The sequence below is a fragment of the Apis mellifera genome, linkage group LG2 (assembly GCF_003254395.2).
Source record: "Apis mellifera strain DH4 linkage group LG2, Amel_HAv3.1, whole genome shotgun sequence".
Lineage (NCBI taxonomy): Eukaryota > Metazoa > Arthropoda > Insecta > Hymenoptera > Apidae > Apis > Apis mellifera.
In genome coordinates this window covers 3672683-3694793 of record NC_037639.1, presented here as the reverse complement: position 1 = coordinate 3694793, position 22111 = coordinate 3672683, and the positions used below count along the sequence as shown (strand labels likewise).

The 22111-nt window shown below is 31.5% G+C and overlaps 1 protein-coding gene across 7 annotated transcripts in view; it reads right to left on the bottom strand.

Annotated features, from left to right (window-relative positions):
• nAChRa6 (nicotinic acetylcholine receptor alpha6 subunit) overlaps positions 1-22111 on the bottom strand; it is a 349900-nt gene that overhangs the window by 154816 nt on the left and 172973 nt on the right. For all 7 annotated transcript variants that reach the window (XM_026446378.1, XM_026446376.1, XM_026446377.1 and 4 more), the window contains 1 exon segment: positions 16611-16720. In XM_026446378.1, the coding sequence (XP_026302163.1) occupies positions 16611-16720 (110 nt within the window).

The following is a 22111-nucleotide window of genomic DNA, read 5'->3' as shown; positions in this document are numbered from 1 at the left end:
ACTGGAATTTAGAAATTTTATTATTCTGAAATATCTAAAAAGAAAGTAGAAAAATAATAAATCAAAATCATTATAAGAAATAGAATTAAAGGCTTTGATATTGCATATAATTTTTTTTGTTAATAAATTTTCTTGAACAATTGACTGAATTTTAATAAAATTATTTTTACTTTTGTTGAGTATAGAATTTAAGATTTGAATGATGAAACTTAATGAACAAAATTCTTTTTTTTTTTTAATTTTCTGAAGATTCCTAATTTGTTTATTCTATTTATATTTTTGTCATAAATGTGAATAATTAGTCAAATTTCATTATCGTTAATAAATTCACATAAAAAAATTACCTATTTGACATTGGAAAATTTTCTAATTATAGATGCATTTTTTTTTTTTTATAGGACACATTGGAAAAACAAATCAAAAGTAATAACAATAGACAATAAAGATTCGATGAATACTTAAATAAATATCTCAAAATATAACGAAATTATAATACAATATCTTTTAAAAAGAAGTATCCATTAAACAAATCATCATTAACTTCAATTAACCAAATACTAAATCGAAACCTTTAATTATAATTTCTCACGAGGGACGAAGCTCGTTCCGCTAATTTAACGTCTTCATCTTGATCTTGCCACGCAGATCCCATTGTCTCCGATCGAAACGAAGATTTAACGAGGCGGGGATTATAATTATATTCGCGCGGAACTTTATTAAAAGTTTCATTTTTTTTTTTTCATCATGAATCAACGGACCACGGTTCATTTCCCGAAGATCGACGAATCCGATTAAATCCGACGAAATGGATCTGCGAAATACCGAAAATTATAGTCAAGTCTGGCTCAATTGTACCGATTTAATGTTTCGATTATCGAGCTTTTTGTCTCTTTGTTGTCGATATTCGCGCGTCCCTCCGCGAACAGCTGCACGCGGTTTCCGGTTACGGCGCGCACTTAATAAATGTCCACGATATATTATACGCGACGAGATTTATTAGGGAATCCATACATTCCCAACCACCGCTCCTTCCTTTTTCCCCCTGGATAATTAGTCAGCTGCTAGATAGAGGCTTCTGACCTAATTTCCAACTATTGGAAACGTTATCTTTGAGTAATTGAAACGAGTCGGTTTTGGAAGGATGACGAGACACTTTGGAAAATTATTAAAATACCTGGATCTTTCGTTCTATATATTCTTGAATTTGTGACTTATTCATCAGTTTATATATTATTTATATTTAATAGTTCTTAAATAAATGGATAAAAAATATGTGTTAAAAAAAAGTTATATATATCAGGAATTTATGTATTTTCTGTAAAGAAGAGTTTTATGTTTTGTATAAATGAATGTTTAAAAGCAAACTTTATTGACAAGGAATTTAAATTAGAAGAATATTTTCTGATTGCGATATTTTTCTCTCGATTTTACCATTAATTAAAATTTAAACGAAGCATTGTTAAATATTCAAATGGTATCTGCATCAAAGAAAATGCTTTTAAAATTGCTTTGAAATCTTTCAAAACGTTGCCAACAATGTATTATTGTATCATTATTACTTTTTGAAAAAATTCTAAAGAATACAGAAATTTCGAAAATTGGAATAAATAGAGAGTGTAATCAGTGAAAATCATTATTCTCTGAAAACAATTTATCGTATAATTTATTATAGTTGAAGAATCGTCATTTAAACTTTCAATTGACAAGTCAATTTAATCACTTCGGTACTTCAATAATCATTTAATTGATTTGTCAATTAAAAGTTTCGAACTTAAATAAAGAGATTCTTGAACTCCATGCCAACACTCGGCTTTCGAATAAATTTTCCTTCAAATAGATTAAAATGATTTGTTTATATGCAATTTGGCAATCTCCGATTGCATCCTAACATTGAACGTTCAAAATATACATTTTCATATACAAACAACAGATTCATTTCAATTTTATATCACTCTTTCCCCCTCTTTTTTTTTTTTTAATAAACAGATATCAATCTCTAGGAGCAGAAATTCAATCGTATCGAACGTTTCAAATATTTATCTTGAAACATCGTTCGATCGAAATAGATTTCGTAGATAGATAGAATCCAAGAATGTTCTTATAATTGTACCGCCAATTCGGTATTGCTCATATGAATCGAGAAAATTAAAAAGCGTTTGAAGAAGAAAAAACAAATATAACAAACAAAAGGAAAAAAATGTACACAATAAACCGTAATTACATCCAAAAATCGTACAGTAGAAATTGCAAAGGAAATCTTTCTCTAATTTAAACGAAATCACCGCCATTTGCTCAGCAATTAAACCAGAAAATGTGTACCATTGCTTCGTACACAGGTCGATTGTTCTCGCAGAAGAATAGTGCAAGAAACGGAAGTCGAGTGAAATCGTATGCACAGTTTGATAAAATGTATAACGATAATTTTCGAAACGACTCGATAATTCTCGAATTAACATTAATGAAACATTGAGGGAAAAGTAAAGGTGGAAAAGCTTCCAACGCGACACTGCCGTTCCCACAGATGGAATAATGCGCGGATACTGTTGAGAATCTCTGTGATTTCATATGCATGCAAATGATCGAAGGATCGCGAGGGTGAAATAAGTGGCAAAGGTCAAAGTTTGAAATATCGTGAGCTACCACAGAAACTTTAATACTTTCGTTCGACGGAATACTTGGTCCAAGTTGGAAAGAAGAAATGTGTAGAACGGATATTAAGTATTTTCAAATACTTTTCGCATATAGAAAATTTTCCACCCTTTGCCTGTTTAAAAAATCGAAAGTTAGAAAGCGTTTATCGAAATCTTTGATTCGATTTTAACAATTGTGGTTGTAGATATTTATTCGAAGAAGAAGAAATATATGAACAATTATTTAAGTTTTGTACAATGTAAAAAATTTTGAAAATATTTTTAAATATTGAATTTATTTAAATAAATGTGCAAAAAAGATGCGTACGTATATTTTTACAATTTCGTGATACGATAATCGAAATGAATCTAATCCTATTGAAATAATAAAATGATTCCTCCACTATATATCTCTGTCTTGAATAATAATTAAATTGAAAAGAATTACAAATTTATATAAAATCAATATTACATTTAATTAAAATTTTCCAATTTCATGGTCCCAACAAATACAACGGATCACGAAGAAAAAAATTCGTATATGAATTCGATAAACGTGGAATCATCTTGCAACACGGATAATATCTCGAAATACAGTTTTCATTCTTTCGTATCTGGCGAGAAATATGCTATTTGTGCAATTCAAGGGGGGCTGCAAAAGCGGTTGACTAATTGACATCGAATTTCTCGGTTTTTCCATCGCCTTCCTCTTTTGTTTGCCTTCGATGCAACGATGAACAATTCCTTTGTATTTCGAGTGTTGCACATTTTAAAAACAAAGAAATGTGGAAAATCACTACCTGGTTCACGGGTTCTACGGATTAATTGTATTGCTTAGAAAGGAGTGGAATGGAAAACCGATTTTCTCAGGAAATTATTTCGAAACGATTTTCTTAATATATTTCGAGTTTTTTATTTAATCAAAAAAGTATTATTTCCAATTGAAATGTTCCACTCTTATGAATAAATTAATAGATAAAAATTTAATTTTCGAGTGTTGTGATTACCAAGATATTCGATTATTTTATTTTTTAAAACCACTCGATGATGATCGATGAATAATTCACAATAATCGAACCAGCAATCCAAATCTCCAAATATCACAATATACGAATGCAACGAATTCAACGTGCATTCGCAACATTCCACCAGTTCAGTTTCGACTCTCCTATTCGTCATTCGCCATTACAAAGCGTGGGCGGTGTGCACCACCGTTTACGAATTCTAAGGAACGGCCCCTCGTCGATTGTTCCTCGCAGCACAAAGGCGATCCCCTCCCGCCCTCTATTGTCTCCCATTTCCGGGGTGAATCCTGTCCTCCCAAGATCACTGACCCTTCCATCCTTTCTCTCACGACCCTCTCCCGTTTTTTACACGCGAATATCTGCGCTCTCGAGCGCGCGATATTCACGAGAGAAGAAGCAATGTTGAGCAACAAGTAAGTCGCTAGGAGGAGGAACAATCTCCTTTTGTTCCACCGGATAACGACCATCCTCCTCCCCATTATTTGAGGACATTTGAACGATATTAACGCGATGGCCACTTAGCATCGATTCGCCCTAATCTACGTGGCCGATCCTTTCCAAGATTAAAGTAAATTGACGGGGGTTGCGATTCATCGGTGGTTGTTCGTTGCCACGTACGCGGTGGGAAAAAGTTTAATTGAACAGAGTTTCTGAAATTTTGCGATGCAGGATGAAGGTAATAAGCGTGTGGAGGATCGATGAACTGATTGTTAAAGATTTGTGAAACTCTTTAGAGATTAGAAGAAATATAGAAATTGTATGAAAATATAATAAGTTTATTTATTAAATTGTAAATAATTCGAGTTAGACGAAGAGATAGAAATAATATTTTTTTCCATATTTTTACATATCAATTTTTATATTTCTTTATATGTAGAATTAATGTTTCAAATTCTATGAGCATTTTGTTCTATAATGATATAAATGTATTGACTTGAATCTTATTTCAAGAATTGTATATAAAATGTATATTTTTTTTTAGATTCAATTCTTTTGAATTTTTACGTGGAATGATATTTTCTATATAAAATAATCTAAATTGATTGGCAACGTTTTGATTTTCTGAAAAGAAATCTAAAATTTTTAAAATTTGTATATCATAAATTTTGACCTAACAATCAATAACTATTAAATTATATTAAAAAATAAATTTCCCATATATATTGTCTATTAAAAAATTCTATGATAAAATCATAGAATTCGAACTTCACCATTTCGCATCCATGAATCATTGGGATAAATTTTTATAAATACATGAATGCACCACTTAAATAAACTCATGTACATATATACAAATTTCAAAATATTTCCAAATTGATTCGAAGAACAAATACACAAATGATGCAGATTCTTAATAGAAACAAATTAGATTATCTTTATAAATTCCTCTGCTAAAAAATTTCCAAAAAGTATCCATCCTCCTTTCAATTAAAATCCAATATCACACCCGCGTTTCCACCCTTCAAACCTGATCTTCCAACCTACTTTTTCTATCTTCCACAATTATCCAGGGTATTGTAAAAATCTCTCGAAAGCCCGAAACGAAAAAAAATGTTCGGTCAGAGGCGCGCTCTAAACAACCACTCGTAACAGAGATCGGGGGTAAGCTCGGTATCCACCAGCTTTACTTGTCAACGGCTAACAAGCCAGCTGTCCGCGAAAGTGGCGTGGCTCGAGACAGAATTGCCACGTTTGATCCACTGGAATGGCGGCGGCGATCGATTCAACCCTCTCCCTTCCTTTTCCCGCTTTTCCCGTCGCGAGTTTAAACGCGGATTTCCCTCGTTCTCCGGATTTATCGAGGAGGATTAACCTCCAGAAGGACGCGCGTACGATCTCGAACGGGTTTCGTAAGAAATTCGTAAGAAATTTTTGAGCGGTTGAGGTTTCATCGACCATGCCACGGAACCCGCCCTCTCTTCTTAAGCACTTTGTGCAGTTTCCAAGTGAGGAGACTTCCTCCAGCAACGCGCGAGAAACTTGCCGAGCCATTTTTCACGGGACACGCACGAGTGTGGACAGGCAGGTCTTGATTTTAGTCTGAGAAAGCTCGTGCTTCGACAAGAATCGAAGTAATTATCGTTACTTTGATTCCTTCGTGTGTTTGGAAATAATAAGAGGCGACCTCGATGGCGTGTCATTATGGTTCTGATTCATTATGGATAAGCAAGATAATTTTGTTAATTTGTAAGTTGAAAGATTCATCCTTTGAATTTAAATTATTAAGGACACTTTTTCATAGAATTTTCGAAGATTTAAATTTCCTCGAGAGATTTTAAAATCGATATGGTTGAATATATATTGGATAAATATTGGAGCTCGAAAAAGAAGTTTTAAAATTTGCTTCATTTTTTCACATAGAATCACATTCTAGTTAATCGAGTCAAAAATAGCTTGTATATATTTATTATTGTATAAATATATGTAAAAGTTGAAAGAAGTTTATTTATGGCTGGTTTGGGGATTGCGAACAACTTCTCGAATGATACCCACGCATAATTTGTAGATTGTACAGAAATAATCCCTGTTGCAATAATTTTAAATAATTTGTGGAATGAAGTTAACTATTAATGTGCACTATAGTTTGTTTCATTCCAAGTTCTTTCTTATTCTATTGGGAAAAGTTTGAATTTTTACGAGGATTCCGTGGTTTAAATTATTGCTGAGAATTTTAATTTAAGAGAATTCCTTTTATATTATTCTTGCTTTTGCAATTTGTTTGCATTATGGAGTATTAATCAAAAGAATAATTGCAATATAATATTAATATTTATTATGAAAATGAGATTAGATTACTACTTAAAACGAAATTTCTTATTCCAATTACACAAATTAATTATTAATAAATTCAAGAAATATGTGATAATTAACAATAATAAATATCTAAATATTTTATACGTACTTATATCACTACAAATAATTGTAATTAAAATGATAAAGATAAATAATTTCTACCTCAACAAAATAAATGATTAATTTTGTTTTACTAAGCAAAATCCCATAGATAAAATAAACTTTTTTTTTCCAAAAAAAAGCTTCTCTTTTTTCCCACATCCAATTCACTTTCGTCAATTTTACGCGCATGTGTATGCATTGGTAGAAATTATTACACAACTATCAACGAATAGTAGTGGAGATATAACGGGGCAATGGACCGAATTCTAGCTCAACCGTCATAAATGTCGGGCAAACTGTCGTAAAGTTAAGGGCGCCAAATCACCGTGCACGTCCATGCACAGTGGCGTAGCATTAATTCGCTGGAAGCGTGCTCGAAACTCACAACTCACGATGCTCCCTAAACGCGTGCGTGAATATTTTCCAGTGGAAATTTGATATTACACCCTCCTCGACGAACCACTTTACGACCACGTTTTACGACAGAAATGCATTATTTAGGGCGGAATAATTTCTAATGGAACCCATCCCTGTAATATCTAACGAAACGATATAAATATACTTGATTTAAAATCAATAATAAACTGTGTTTTAGAATTTTGGATAGATAGAAATTTAAAAAATGGATTAAAGATTGTTCGATTCTCTTTCCAATGAATGTTTAATGTAAATATAAGTGTTTTAGAATTTAGGAAACTTTTACTTAATAATTATTTTTTTATTCATCAACAGTAAGTGATTGTTATTATTTACTCAATCAACTCACTTGTTGATTATATGACAAATGTATTCTATTATGCATTATAGAAACGAATTATTTTAAGCATATTCCACATTGTTACCAATAAATCTTAAAGATATCTTCATTCTATCTTTGTTTGAAAAATATTTTAGCAAAATTTTCATAAACTTTATATTGTGTAGAATATTTAAAACGATTTTTCTCTATCCTCTTGATAATAGATATTCAGATTTATGGCTTGGATATCATCCAAACGAGTGTATCTATTAAGCTCTGAATTAATCTGAACACTGTTGCTGTTCTTTCAACAACCACCTGAGTATACTTCATTACCTGTTAATCTTCTTCAATTAATCAAACCGCAGGGGATCGTTATTTTCTAAAATATTAATGATCCTTCTCATCGAGAAGAAATCATCTGTACATTATATCTTGATCAACAAATTGTTTTATTTATGGATCGTATCGTTTCCACATAAATTACAGATGAAACATTTTCATCGAAATGAAATAAAAAATATTTAAATTGAAATTAATAATTTTTCATCTTTATTGTAACCTAAATTGTAATTTTATATATATTGTTAGATTTAATTAAATTTTAATAGTTAAATTTCAGCTTTTGAATATAAATATTGAATCTATTACAAAAAAAAAACACTAATTAGAATTTTTTTTTAATTAATTTCAGACAGAAGTTACATTTATATTATATACTTTAATCAAATGCAAGAGAAAAATTAGATAGAAAATATTAATTATACAATCATTCAAATGAACTCTATTAAAAATTAATTGAATAAAATTGACATTTAACATAATTATATTATATTCTTGAACGAATAAAATTAATTAATTTGATAAAGTTATCGATATATTTCAAATTACAAAACATAACTACAATTTAAATCGAATTATCAAACAGAAAATTCTTTTCTCAAATCTATTTCTATTGCAATTTAATGATTTTTCTTCAATTTCGAACATATCCCTATACAAACGAAATCACAGCAACTTTTCAAATTTATAACTCTCATCTCATCGATCAAATAAACCAACACATTTCACAAAAACTTCATATATTTAAACAAACGATTCACCAAAGTTATCCAAACACGGGCGAATCACGAATCCCATTCAAAATTCTATCTTTCCAAAAAATCTCACAATCAAACACTTTCCCACCCTTCCCAATCCAACCATTTCTTCCTACAATCGTTCAATCATCCTCTCGCTCGCGATCCCCTAAAATCGATTTCCCCAAACCAGCCGCACGATTTCAATCAGCGCTCGTACACTTTATATATATCCAGTGTAAAAACCAACGTATAAAATTAACGCGTTAACAACGGAAGGAAATTCGAATCTTTCTCGAACGCCTCCGCCATCGATATTTCCCATTAGAATAAATATCGAATCGAATGAACGAATGAAAATAACTGTTAGTTAGAAGAATTTTTCTTGTTCAAGAATAACACGAATAAAACTGGCTGAAAATATAAAATAAAATAAAATAATCTATAAAATAAAATTTAATTCTCACTTCAAGGTACGTGAAAAACGTGCCCTCCCTTAAACAATAACTCGTAGTAAGAAAGTAAGAAGAAAATATAAGTGACTTTTCTTGGAATCTTAACGCGAAAAATGATCAACAACGGTATCGATAGCATTATCGATAATCGATACTCACAACTGCGAGTCTGCAAATCCACGCGCGTGCCTGCCCACATACGTGTCTCGCGTGTAGATGGATCGTTGTACTCTGTGCTGTGCTGGGAGTAGTTGCGTTCGATGGTATTCCATCCGCAGGAATTCGGAAACGTAGCTACGTGTTGCGCGTATTTAGAGGGGGCGGGTCTCGGGCCCGGTGCTGCGGTGGCCCGCAGTGACGGGGTGGCCTGACGTCGCGTCTCTATTAATTATTCACATAATTACAACCGCCGCCCAGCTGCGAGCCCAGCGTTCGCCATCGCCATCGCGTTGTCTTCCGAATTGCAATGCAACTGTGGCTGGAATGCGCGCCCGAACGCGTCAAAGGCGAGGGGTGTGTCCTTCCACGGTATTTATCAGACATCGTGTCGGGGATCGATTGGGATTAATGATCTCGAGACTTGTTCTACGATACTATTCTTCGATCTTCGTGGCCTTAAGTTGATTAAGCCGAGTGATCGCTTGAGGGGGGTCACTGTGTAACGTGATTATGACGAATTCGACGAAAGGAGAATCGGGTAAATCCGTAAAGATCCGGGTTTTGCAATGGTTCTCGATGGATTTTGAGGGTTGAGAGGGTGATGATCTTTTTTATTAAGTTTGTTTTTTAGGATTTTATTATTTTATTTTATTGATTAATTAGAATGCTGAGAGGATTACTTTTCTTGATATCTTTGCATAATTTAATTAGTATTAGGGGAATTTTGTAAAGTAGAGAGTTAGATAATAAATTTTCGTAATAATAATGAAATAAATAATTGTTTTATTCAATGTAAAGTCGCAAAATTTGTGAAGATAATACAAATTGCTAATTATAATGAATTATTTTATATATTTGTGATATTATTTATTTATATTTAAGAATATATAATAGGTATCTTTATAATTTATAAATCTGAATCGATCTCAACAAATATTTCCTAAAAATATTTTATCTATACCTCTCTTTATTTAATTATAGAACTGTGTGATAACTTTTCCAAGTGTTTCCTTTTAAAAATAATATGCTTAAAATCGTAGTAACATGTTGGAAATCTTATTTACTGTATAATTTTCTTTTTAGGAAAAATATACCTACTAATAACTTCACTACAACATAAAAGCGTTTATTGCTGTTCCACTTCTAAACGAAACGAGACGTTAACCGACAGAAAATAACATAAAAATAATACCAACAGTTTTTAACACTACTCGTGTACTTGTTAAAATTCTTGAAATATATATCGTCATATCGCTCATTAACGTATCAAAGCAAAAATGTTTAAAAATGTTTTTATGATGAGTTGATGAAAAATAAAGTATTTTGCAGCAATTTTCTTTGCTATCAAATGTAATTTTATTTAAATATTATTACTTTTATATCAATTAAATACAACACGAAAGGAAAAAGCATTATAACAAAGTAAAAATTATGTATTACAAAACGAAATATATTTTATTTGTTAATGAATTTTGAAATGGCTAATTTTCACGGAATTTAATTTTATTTTTATCTATTGGATTCTATCTAAAAATCTAACAAAAGATACGAGACATATAATAAACAAAAAGAAATTTTATAAGAAAAAATAAAAAGTGTTGAGAATTATAAATAATAATTACACCAATTACTTTAAGTTGCAATATTCACAATTGGAATATAAAAATTTGTAATAATTATTCGAAAGTCGATATTAAGTATGTCAAAATCAATGCAACAACGTAATAAAATTTGTTAACGTATTGTTCATAACTCCGCAACATATTCCTAACGAAAACCGTAGACAGAAATGAAATTTACCTCGACAAATATGGACAGTGAAATTCGTCTGATCAAACATCGAACATACATACATACATACATACATACATCGTTATGTTAACATTACGAAAACGTTTCCCAAGTAACAATGCATTTCCTCTGAATTTTGCACTGGATTGAATTTCACGATTGGATTTCCATATCTCTTTGACATTTACATCATATGTAAATTATTACACGGAAAAAATTATTTTATCGTAAAGAAGTTCTCATATTTTAATATCCAACAAAATGAGAATAATTTCAGAGATACAATATTTCTTCAATATTTCATACAAGACAAAATAATTAATTATCAAACGAATATATGGAACAAAAGTTATTTGAACGATTCGCAAGAAAGTAACGAATTAACAATAATTATATTTTCACGATTCTTAAGAAGACATTTCATTGTGTCTTCTGTACAACATCAAATTTAATAAAGTTACTGAATAACGAAATATATCGATAATAATTATTATATTTCTCAATTAATTATAATATTCAATCACGAATCAAGAAAATGAATCTTACAAACTTCACAATTCCAATCCCTACTAAATTTATCTACCAATTCGATCGATCCGTATAGTACAAATTTCGTAAAAATCTCATCAATTCATAGCCGTGTCGTGGTGAGGCGGATCGTTATGTACATCCGCGAAGGTGTTCGGACGAAACGGATTTTACGGGCTGTACGCCAGTCCCGAAAGCTTCAACCCTCGGGTTATAGCAGCTTAAATTCAGTAGTACCGGCTAAAAGTACCTTGGAGCGGGATTCGCTTTACGGTTTCGCAGGAAACACCTTTCTCTTTGGAAGAACTACTCGCAGTAACTGTTCCCCGGGGTATGTACACTGTCTCGCTAAATGGGCGCGTGTTCTCGTATTATTTTTGTCTAGCACGAGAGGACGAGAGATAAGTCGAAAGTACGTGTCAATGTATATATCGATAGATTTGTTTTCCCTTACGTTTCTTCTCTTCGAGTCAAAATTTGAAATATAAATATTGAATATATTATTCATCAGGAATTTTGCCAAGAAAGTTTACCATTTCTTTTTTATAATTATCGAGAAAAATTTTGTAATCGAGAAAGAAACAATTGTAATCGTGCGAGCGATTCGATTAGATCAGCTTGCATCTTGTAGATCTTTTGCGATATAATATTTTTATCAGGAATAAAACTATTGGATGAAGGATTATTCTTAATTTCTTGATTTCCCGAGGAAAAGAAAAAATTGATAAGGACGATATGAATTCTGCAACGTAATCGAATTTCGTATGTATCGAGGCTGTTTATTTTCCTTGTGTTTATTCTTGTTCGTGCATTTGCTCACTTGCATTGGAATTTCATTCAAATTTACATATAGTTTGCCATGCAGTGATATTTCCTTATACCTGCAAGCTTCTTTCTTTGTACAGCAAACATCTTAGTGTTACAATATATGCGATCATTTTTTAATTATATAGCTAACTATAAGAATTATAAATTTTGAAATGCAATCATCAAGAATCAGAACTAAGATTAAACTATCTCAGTGAGATCTTTTTTCAACATCGACAGATTCTTAAAAGTCACTAGAACACTACCAATGTCCGTAACCAAAGTTCCTAGCAAGGTAGAAATCAATCGAAATTGACGACGACAGATTTTACAGGGACAGCAATTCTCAGCTCTTGTTAGTCCCTGGTTAACCAACCAATCGTTAAAGCATTCAACGTTTCAACCTCTCTCTTGTTCCTTCCTCCACAAACTATCTCCGATCCCGCCATTTTCTCTTCCTACTTTTTCTTCTACGCGCATGCGTAATCCTCTCGTAATTATCTTTTTTCCCCTCTTTCAATCCTTTCGTTTTCTTTCTTTCTTTTTTGGCAATTCGAATGCCAGAACTCGTTTTCCCGGATTTCCCCCGAACTATCGAAGTTCGAAAGGAGTTTCTCTCGGACACTGAAAGGATCAACACGATTACGAGAATTAAGCGATTTTGAGATAAACTGGCATGGGAATACGAATTGGGAGAGACTATCTTCCCAAGCATGTTAGTCAGGTTAGATAGTTATAAGTTAGATAGAATTTAAGTTTACTTCTAATAAAATTTCAATTTACAATACGTGTACATGTCACTTTATACTTTAACTAGGTTTCATTTTAAAGGGATAAAACTGTTTTTGGTTATATAGCAATCACTCGGCTTTGTAGGATCGATTCTAGAAATAAGAAAGAAATACGAAAAATTCAAAGATGATAATTAAGACTCGTTTATTGTGAATTGTAGCCGATTTTGCATTAAATGAAATGAGATTATCCTAATATCCTCTACAACTCTTTTCTTTCAAATGTACCCTATGAATTTGCACCAAAGAATTTCTAATTCCAATAAATTCTAACACAAAATATATCCGCATACTTTCGCAACTCTTTAGAAATGACCCTAATATATATATATTCCGTGGACGAAAAAAAAGAAAAAAAATAAAGTCTCGAACGTCAAACCCCATTGATCGATCCTCCTCGATCCGTATAAAATATACACCCAGTAGGAAACCGCGTTATCCCCAAAGATCCCGATGTCTGATCGGCTTAAATCGCGGTAACGGGCCCACTCGTTAATCCATTATTCAACGAGCGGATCGCGCCCTACGTGATGCGGTATCACAGTGAGAATGTGTAATAATTCGGCGGGTTAGTATCTCGGCGTTAAAGGGGGAGGGGGGGATCCCCGCGATCGATCCCCCTCGGCGGCGATGGGGATCGCGGCTGACAGCCGTGCGGCGGGCGTATCAATTTCGCGGCCGAGCAGAACGTGGAAACGAGACGATCTTCCCCGCGTCTTGCTCGCCCGCGCCTAATTTATATGCACAAGTTGATGCTGCATTTGCCTATTAATAATCTAGAACTAATTAATCTAAGGAGGCTGTGTGAACAAGTGGTTCTGAGAACTCAACAGAGGGAGCCACGGCGTTAATCGCCCCGTCGGGGAGGTTCTGAGCGATTCTGATCTCGTTGCGCGAATCTTTTTATTGATAAAATCTATTCGCGAACGGAGGGAAAGGTTTTTTTCGAAGCATCGTGACGATTTTGTCATTTGAAATTTGAATAGTAGTTTTCTTTGATCTAGTGTTTTCCAGAAAAGAAAGAGGGAGGGTGAATTATTGGGGATTAATTTAGATATTTTTTGGAAAGCGATTGGCAAAGTGATGATCTTGTATTGTATACTGGGAGAAGCGTAGAAATTTTTGAGACGTGGAAAATTTTGAGAGTGATACGAAAATAAGATGGAAAACACTATTTTAATCTTTGATGCTTCGCTATGAAATTTGAAAATTTAATAATTATATCAGTTAGAAGGTAAAATTATTACTTTTATAATTTGAAATATCAAAATTTTCACGTGACGTAACACCGTGGCTCTTTTAATTTTTTGAAAAAATGAACATGATCGATCGTATATATGCAATTAATGCCTCTGTGTTATTGTAATTCATGTAAATCAAAATGTAAACGAAAAAAAAACACACGCACGAGCCGACCAGTTATTTTTTCCCTCTTTTTTCAACCTGTTCTCGCACTCTTGAGAGCTAAAAAAGGAAAAAACTCATGCTTATTGAGAGAATGAGAGGGAAAACACCGATCGACTCGCGAAAGAAAATGTATCTACGGTCTTAGGATCGAAAAATTTTGCGGGAAGAATATAGTATACGTATAATAGACAGATCTATCTATATAATGTATAAAATATGTACAAATGAGAAATATGTAAATTTACAAATAGTACGTACTGGAATAAGAAATACTGGGACTCAAGAAAACGCATGCACTTCAGGGACTTCGATAAACTATATATATGTATATATATATATATAATATATATAACTATATATGTGTACTTAAGTATGTGTGATAGAGTTGTACGTATAATATGTGAGACTATTTTAACCCTTTCGAGATTAATAGGATGAAAAGACCAATGCATTATGAAAAACAAATTATTTATTTTTAACGAATTATTAATAAAAAAAATTTGAAAATGAATCTACTTATTTGCTTCTTAATTGTTTCATTGCCAAAAGAGTCTGGAAAGGGTTAAGATGCGAAGCAACATTGGGATAATAATTACGTACCCTCGACGAATTAAATCTATATATATTCTTTAAAAAATCGTCAAAAAGGGGAGGGGAGAAGGGCGCGCGTAAATTCAATTTACGCATTCGAAGTAACGTCACGGGTTTTCTGAAACATTCTCAAAATCTTAGTTCCTTTCTACTCGGGAATCGATTCACGATTTCACGATTCTACTCGATCCGACGATTTGTTTCAACGAGTTTCAATTTCTCTGCTTAAAAGAGGAAAGTCCCGAAGTCTTTCACGCGACTTTTCGGGACTCGTCCCGTCCCTTCTCATTCGATCGTGAGATATTGACGACCCGAATTCGGGAACGAGGTTTTAAAGTACCGCGGCTTAACCTCCGCGGTTGGACGGCCACGTGTAATTGCAATTCGAATGTATCGGATTACGCGAGCGTATTGCGTGTATCACGAATTAACTCGATTTTCCCGAGGTCCCAATCCCTCTTCTGTGGACAAAAATAATGTCGGAATATCGGTTCGCGAAATTCGATTCATACTCGATCATTTTTCGAAATGATATTTACAATATTTTTGGTATTGATTACGATGACGATTAATTTGTAATCGATAGGGTGTTAAATCTTTGCGTTTGAACATTTTGTGTTTAATATTTTGATATATTTTTTTTTTATTTTTTATCGAAATCTTCCATTGGAAAAGGTTCTCTTAAATTTTTAACGAGAGCGAAATTTGAAATTGTAAAATCATCATCTAATAACTTTTATCAGAGTATCAGAGTTTCTTGCGATATATAATTTTTTCCATATAATAATACCAAATAAATTAAGTTTCATGAGTAAATTAAATCATCCAATTATTTTATTTAATATTAAATTTGTTATAAAAGAGTAAATTATATCCTATGTTTTATAATTAATTAATTTGATAATATTAATTATTGTGAGAAAAAATTCTGTCACTTTAATATACCTATCATAACAATAATAAATTATCAATATCATTATATTTTGAATAAAACAAAATAGAAATACACTTTAACAAAAACTTATCGAATTAAATATAATCGAATTGATTTTTCTAAACGTTGAACCAAAGTTTCACATATAAAAATTCCATTTCACGTTTCCTTATATCAATTGCAAAGACAATATTATTTTCCATCATAAATAGAAACACACAATAGAAAACGATATTCACTCCCTCTTATTTCCCTTCCTACCATCGTAAGCACTGTCCGTGCAAATATTAATCAGCAGTGTTTGACAGCAATAAAACCGAGCAATTCGTGATACACACACGATGACAGAAACGAAGACCGAAATTACGTTCATCTCTATCGATTAAACTCGGATATGCGACATTCTACCGTGGATTAAACGAGTACAACTTCGAATCTTTTAGACAACTCGCAGAAATTAAATTTACACCGAGATCCGCCCTGGTTTTATATCGAACTGACGAATTTTCTCGCGACACGAAAATTCTTTTCCGCTTTCATCTTTCTTTTTCCTCGTATTTCATTCTTTATTTCCCGGACCGTGAACAATTTTAATGAAATAAATTTAATTCGATCGAAATAATTTTCATTCGCGCTTTTCCTTTTTTCTTTTTTTTTTTTTTTTACGCCGTGAAGGAATTCATTGGATTTTTACATCGTCCGCGGGAATAATTAGATTCGCCGATCGATTTATCGCGCGGGACTAAATTACCTATGCAAATGCGGCAAGATTGGGTTACCTGTTGTACATGAGAATGTCTGGCTTCCAGAGCTTGTTTGGTGTAATTCGAAGGTCCTTTACACCTCCGTACTCGGACTCGTTCCATTGGAGGTTGTAGTCCACCCATTCCTGAAACATCGAATAATTAATTGTCAGTGAAATAAGTTTTTTATGGGATACGTATTGCGTTTTATTAATTCTTTGCGCAAATTGACCGTAGAGGATTCGTAGAGTTCTAAATGATAATGCGTACGCTCGTCCACGAGATTAAAAAAAATTGGCAATCTCTGAAAATTGGAGAAAAAAAGTTTGTGCAATATTCTCTCTGGCTCCATTTCAAAGGATGAAGCCTCTACTTTTGATTGAATTTCTTAAAGAGGGAATGTTTTTATATTACAATTGGAATAAAAAATATACTTTTAAAAATTTAAATGTTTCTTGATTTTTTTAAAATAATTTTTCACTATTTCTTTTTACAAATCGTTCATTTGTAAAGAGAAGTGACTTTTGAAAAGTCGATGAACTTTTTTTCATTGTTTTGTAACATATTGTGCAATTTCATATACATATATTTAGTAGTTAGTTCATGTATATTTAATAGATGTAATACTACTATGTATTTAGTGGATATTTATTTAATGTGAATAATATAATTTAAACGATGCATCATTTAAAATCAATGCCAAATGATAATAATATTAATAAATAGATTCATAAATAGAAAATATTCTAATTTACACGTTGAAATCATGATCAATATTTAATTGTTTATTAATAGCAATTACCCAATCTTAACTTAACATTATCCAATCCTTATGATATCCTTTGATGAAACACGAATATAATTAATTCTAAGAAAAAAAAAGTACACACACATTCATAACAAATTAAAGAATATAATCCATTCTTTAAAGAAAAATTCAATTTAATTTTAGTTCACGTATAAATATCCATTATCGGAAATAATTTCAGAAAGAATATCAATTTTCCACAACACGCAGGGAGACAATGAAGAATCACGAAGAATTACGAAATTAGTAAAATTAATTAAATTCTTGAAAAAAAAAAAAGTAATAGAATTAATTATTCACTGGATATATTCTTTTTCTCTCCCTTTCGTTTCGAAAAACGATTGAAAAGCCTTGGTGGAATAAACACGCGATCAAATTGAATTCGACGACGTAATTTCGACCGTGAATTTCGTCGTCGAACTGTTCTCCACTTTTGAGAGAGAAAACGGTGGATCCTTTCATCTTTCTTTGATTGCCTAGGCTTGAAGAATGGGCTCGGAAAACGGCTAAAGCTTGAAGGCACCGTGTATACGAGCAATCCACAAAGCGCGCCGAGATTCGAGGAGATAAATTTGCTAAGAGCTCTAAGGTAGAAACAGCGGAAATCGGCGCTGGTGAATTACAGTCGAACGACAAGACGCTTCAAAGAGCTCGGATAATTGTTATTGTTTCGAGCCTCGAAAATATCGCGAGAACGTTGAATGGACCATTCTAAATGTAAATTGCCTAAACATTCTCTTTGTGCCTTTTGTCTCGTCTCGACGGGGAGGGACGGATTGAAACGAAACGCAATTAAAAATAACACCAAGACCGATGATATTGAGATTGGAAGGAAAAAAAAAAGTCGTTTTAATTGGATTTGTTTGTCCTTTGTACGATAAGTTCTTAAGAAAAAAGAAGGGTCGAAGGTTTTCCATTTTTTAAAGCTCATTTCAGAAATTGTGAGCGAATTTATAACGATTGAAAATAATATACAAATTTTTATTTTTTAACAAGCATGGAGTGTTCTTAAAAGATTAAAGAAAATTTATAAATTACTTAAACTCAAGCCAGATTAATTAAACTTACACCTAAGATTCAACTTACATTTAAACAAATGGCTCAAGATAACACTTGAATCAATCTAAAACCTTCTACCATTAATAAAATTATCTTTTCACAAATAAGAGCAATAAAATTAAACAATTAACTTTATTTATTTCAATTTCATGGATTTTTTTTGATTGATTATTATTCTTGCCAAGTTGTCACAAAATCTACACTTTTACTCATCACTCTATCCACACAGAGACAACAATAAATTCGCCTCGGTTCATCACTCGAAGACATTAACTCGTGAGAGATTGAGCGTCAAAACGAAAACCGCAAGCCAAAGAAGGACACGGGGGCAAAGGGCTTAGGGTGAGCTACGAAGCCGTCGGTTGTGTATATATTTAAGCGAAGCGACTTTCGAGGAATGCGGCGACCTGGTTTCACGACCTGGTGGTGTGCAGGTTGCATAGAAAACGCGGTGTTTTATAATGTATACTTCAATTTCCGGGTCCGGGCGGCCGAGTCTCGGCGTTTGCTCATTAGATTACGCGGGTGAATTGCACAAACGAGGAATTCAGAGGGTGAAAGTTCGCCTTCGCGGGGGCGGAGACGCGTCTGCCCGCGGAGATTTTCGAGTTCCTTTCCCTGGCGATACGCTAGCTTCCTGCGAGCCGTAGAAACGAGGCGTAACGAACGTTTTTTTCTTCTTCTTCTTTTTTTTTTTTCTCCGTTCTGAAATAAAATTTCGTCTCAACAGCTCACCGACCGTTTTCTATTTGCCGGCAACTGGAGCTTCCGGAAGGAGTTCCAGAGATTAAAGGATCGCTTTCCCTTTTTTCCTTCGCTTTTGCCTCTTTCTTTTCCCTTTACTTTTCTTTGTCTCTCTCTCTCTCTCTCTCTTTCTCTTCCTCGTTTCATCCGCCGTTTCTTTCTTCATTTTCTGATTTTTCGGTTTTCATCCGTGAAGAAATAGCTGAAGGATTTTTACCTTTTAATCTTACGCTCTAAGGTGTGTTTTCATTTTCTCGAGAAGTTGAAATACTGAAAGCTTATTCCGTCTTATGTTATTATGTCGTGTTCCATCACGTGATGGTTAAAGTTCATTTCCTGAGTTCATTCCTCGTTCGTTTTTTAATGGAATCATCTTGTTTTATATCTTACGGTGTAAGGGTTGAATAGAGAAGGAAAAATTAAATGATACACAAATATCATTTAGTTGATTTTACTTAGACTAATCATGGCTGTTCTATTAGTGCGATTTCATTTTTAACATTTGTTTTACACAATATACATATATTTAAAAATAATTTTTATTTCTCTCTATATGGATTATTTATATTTAATTGTAATATGATAATATTTTAGTTAACAAAAAATTGCAATTTAAAAATTATTTTATTTTTTGAGATCAAATGATTAATTTTTTCCGAAATTTATATATATCAAAATATAATTAATGTACACTAATTTTTGTATTATTTAATTTTTGATAAATTTTGATTAACTTCTCTTTTAATGAGCAATTTAAAATTAATTAATTTCGATAAGAATTGATTAAAATTTATCAAGATCCAAAAAGTGCACAAATTCATCATATATGATTTATGTGCTTTACTTATGACTATGCTACATAGTAGTTTTGTATATTTTCTTGCACAAGATAAATGATATTTTTCGTATAAAATGAACAGAAAAGGTTTTCATATTTCAAAACTTTTTGAATTTTTATTTTTATAAAAAGAATTTCGTGATTTATCATTTTTCGAAATTTATAAAAAGTTTACAATATCATTTATAAATAACAAATAGTAATAGAAATTTAGAAATGATACATTAATCTCTTACAATAAATTATTAATAATTATTATATATATAAAAGCAGTTATAGTCAAATGAAATTATCTTTTTCAATTTCATGAAAAATACTTTTATAATTGCATTACAATCTTCTGAATAATCAATTATTTCGCTCAAAGATTTCTCTTGTTGATTTTTTTATTAAAGATTACCTTTTAAAATTTCGATTTTCAATTTAATAGTAAACGTGGTAAGCCCTATACAAGATGATCTTTTTGTAAGTATAAAGTATAGTTATATAATATTTACCGTGTATAATATAATGTCTATGTAATGCCTCTTTAGACTCTCAATCCCTTTTTGATATCCAAGCACACGGAGGACTAATCAAAGAAGAATTATCGAAGAAGAAGGGAAAAGAACAAGGGCTATACGAGATTTTTTTCTAGATATCTTTACAAGTTTCTTATTTTATGCTTACTCTTACGCATGAGCAGTATTATTTTTAAAAAATAAATCATTCTTTGCAATAGAAAGAAAAATTTACATTAAATATTTTGTTAAATTTAACTTAGGATTAAAAATAAGAAAAGTTGAATTAAATTTATATCATTTTGTAAAATCATATTAATATTAGGAATCAATAAAATTTTTTCGACAAAAATTTGATAAAATAAAAAAAAATTTTAAATAAAATGGCAAAAATTCTAAATTTCTAAAGAAATCGCTATAAATGTTTTTGTAACATATTAGAAGACTTTTGGTCTCAGGTGTTTTCCATAAAATATGTAAGAAAAGTTTAAAGGAAACGATTGAACCTCACTGTGGATGATTATAGGTAAGAATATTACAAGTTTCTACACAATGTCTGTATTAAACAAAGTTTGAACGATATCTTTGTTTATATAATAAGTGAAGAACGAGTATGTTTTCTATCTTAGAAATTTTAAGGTAAATATTTAAATTAGTTTCTAAGTATAAATTAAAAATATTTGCAACTTTTCAAGTTGAATAATAAAATAAATATTTGACATGTTTATAGAAATATAATTTTCTATATTAATGTCATTTATTTATAGTAATATTGAATTTTATGTAATAATTTATGTAGTACACAAAATAGTTTATTATAGTATTATTTAACAAAATTTATCTGTATATTAATACTTTGTTACTAATATTAATATAATTAATTAAATTTGATAAATATTTTTCTTTACTCCTAACATTATTGATTAAATTTTGTTGATCAATTAAATTATTTAATTGATTAAAATTTAATCAAATGAAATTGATTTTCTTCATATTGTAAACAATAATTCCTTTATATAATAATATATAATAATAATATTCAACTATTTATTCCAAATTATACATTACTTGTTATTTATCTATTTCGTAATAAACTAAGTAAAATAATTTATTATCTCTACAATAAAATTTATAAATAGAATATACAATAATTATTATTTGATCTAATTTCTTTCCCATTGTGTTTTATAAAATGTGAGAAAAAAATTAATAATTTAAAGTGAATATCTGTGAAAAAGGAGCAATAATAGAAATAAATAAAATGGCAGAGAAACTTAGTGGAAGAGAATTTTGCCATAATCCTTTTTCCACTGGATGATATTTCTACGAAGCATACCGACACTTAGGTTTGTGGATTATGTGATCCTGCGAGTGATCAAGTAGCAATGTTACTATCTCTCTCGGGGGTTTAATCTCGCACCTACAGAACGTGATCTCTCGAAAAGTACCCGACCAGTGGTAAGAGAACATACAAATATTTTATATGGCGTAGAATTTTACTAAGGATTTGTAAAATTTTTGTAAAAAGTAAAAATGTGATCTTTATATTATTTAAACGTTTCATTGATTCAACAAATTTTATCTTTCA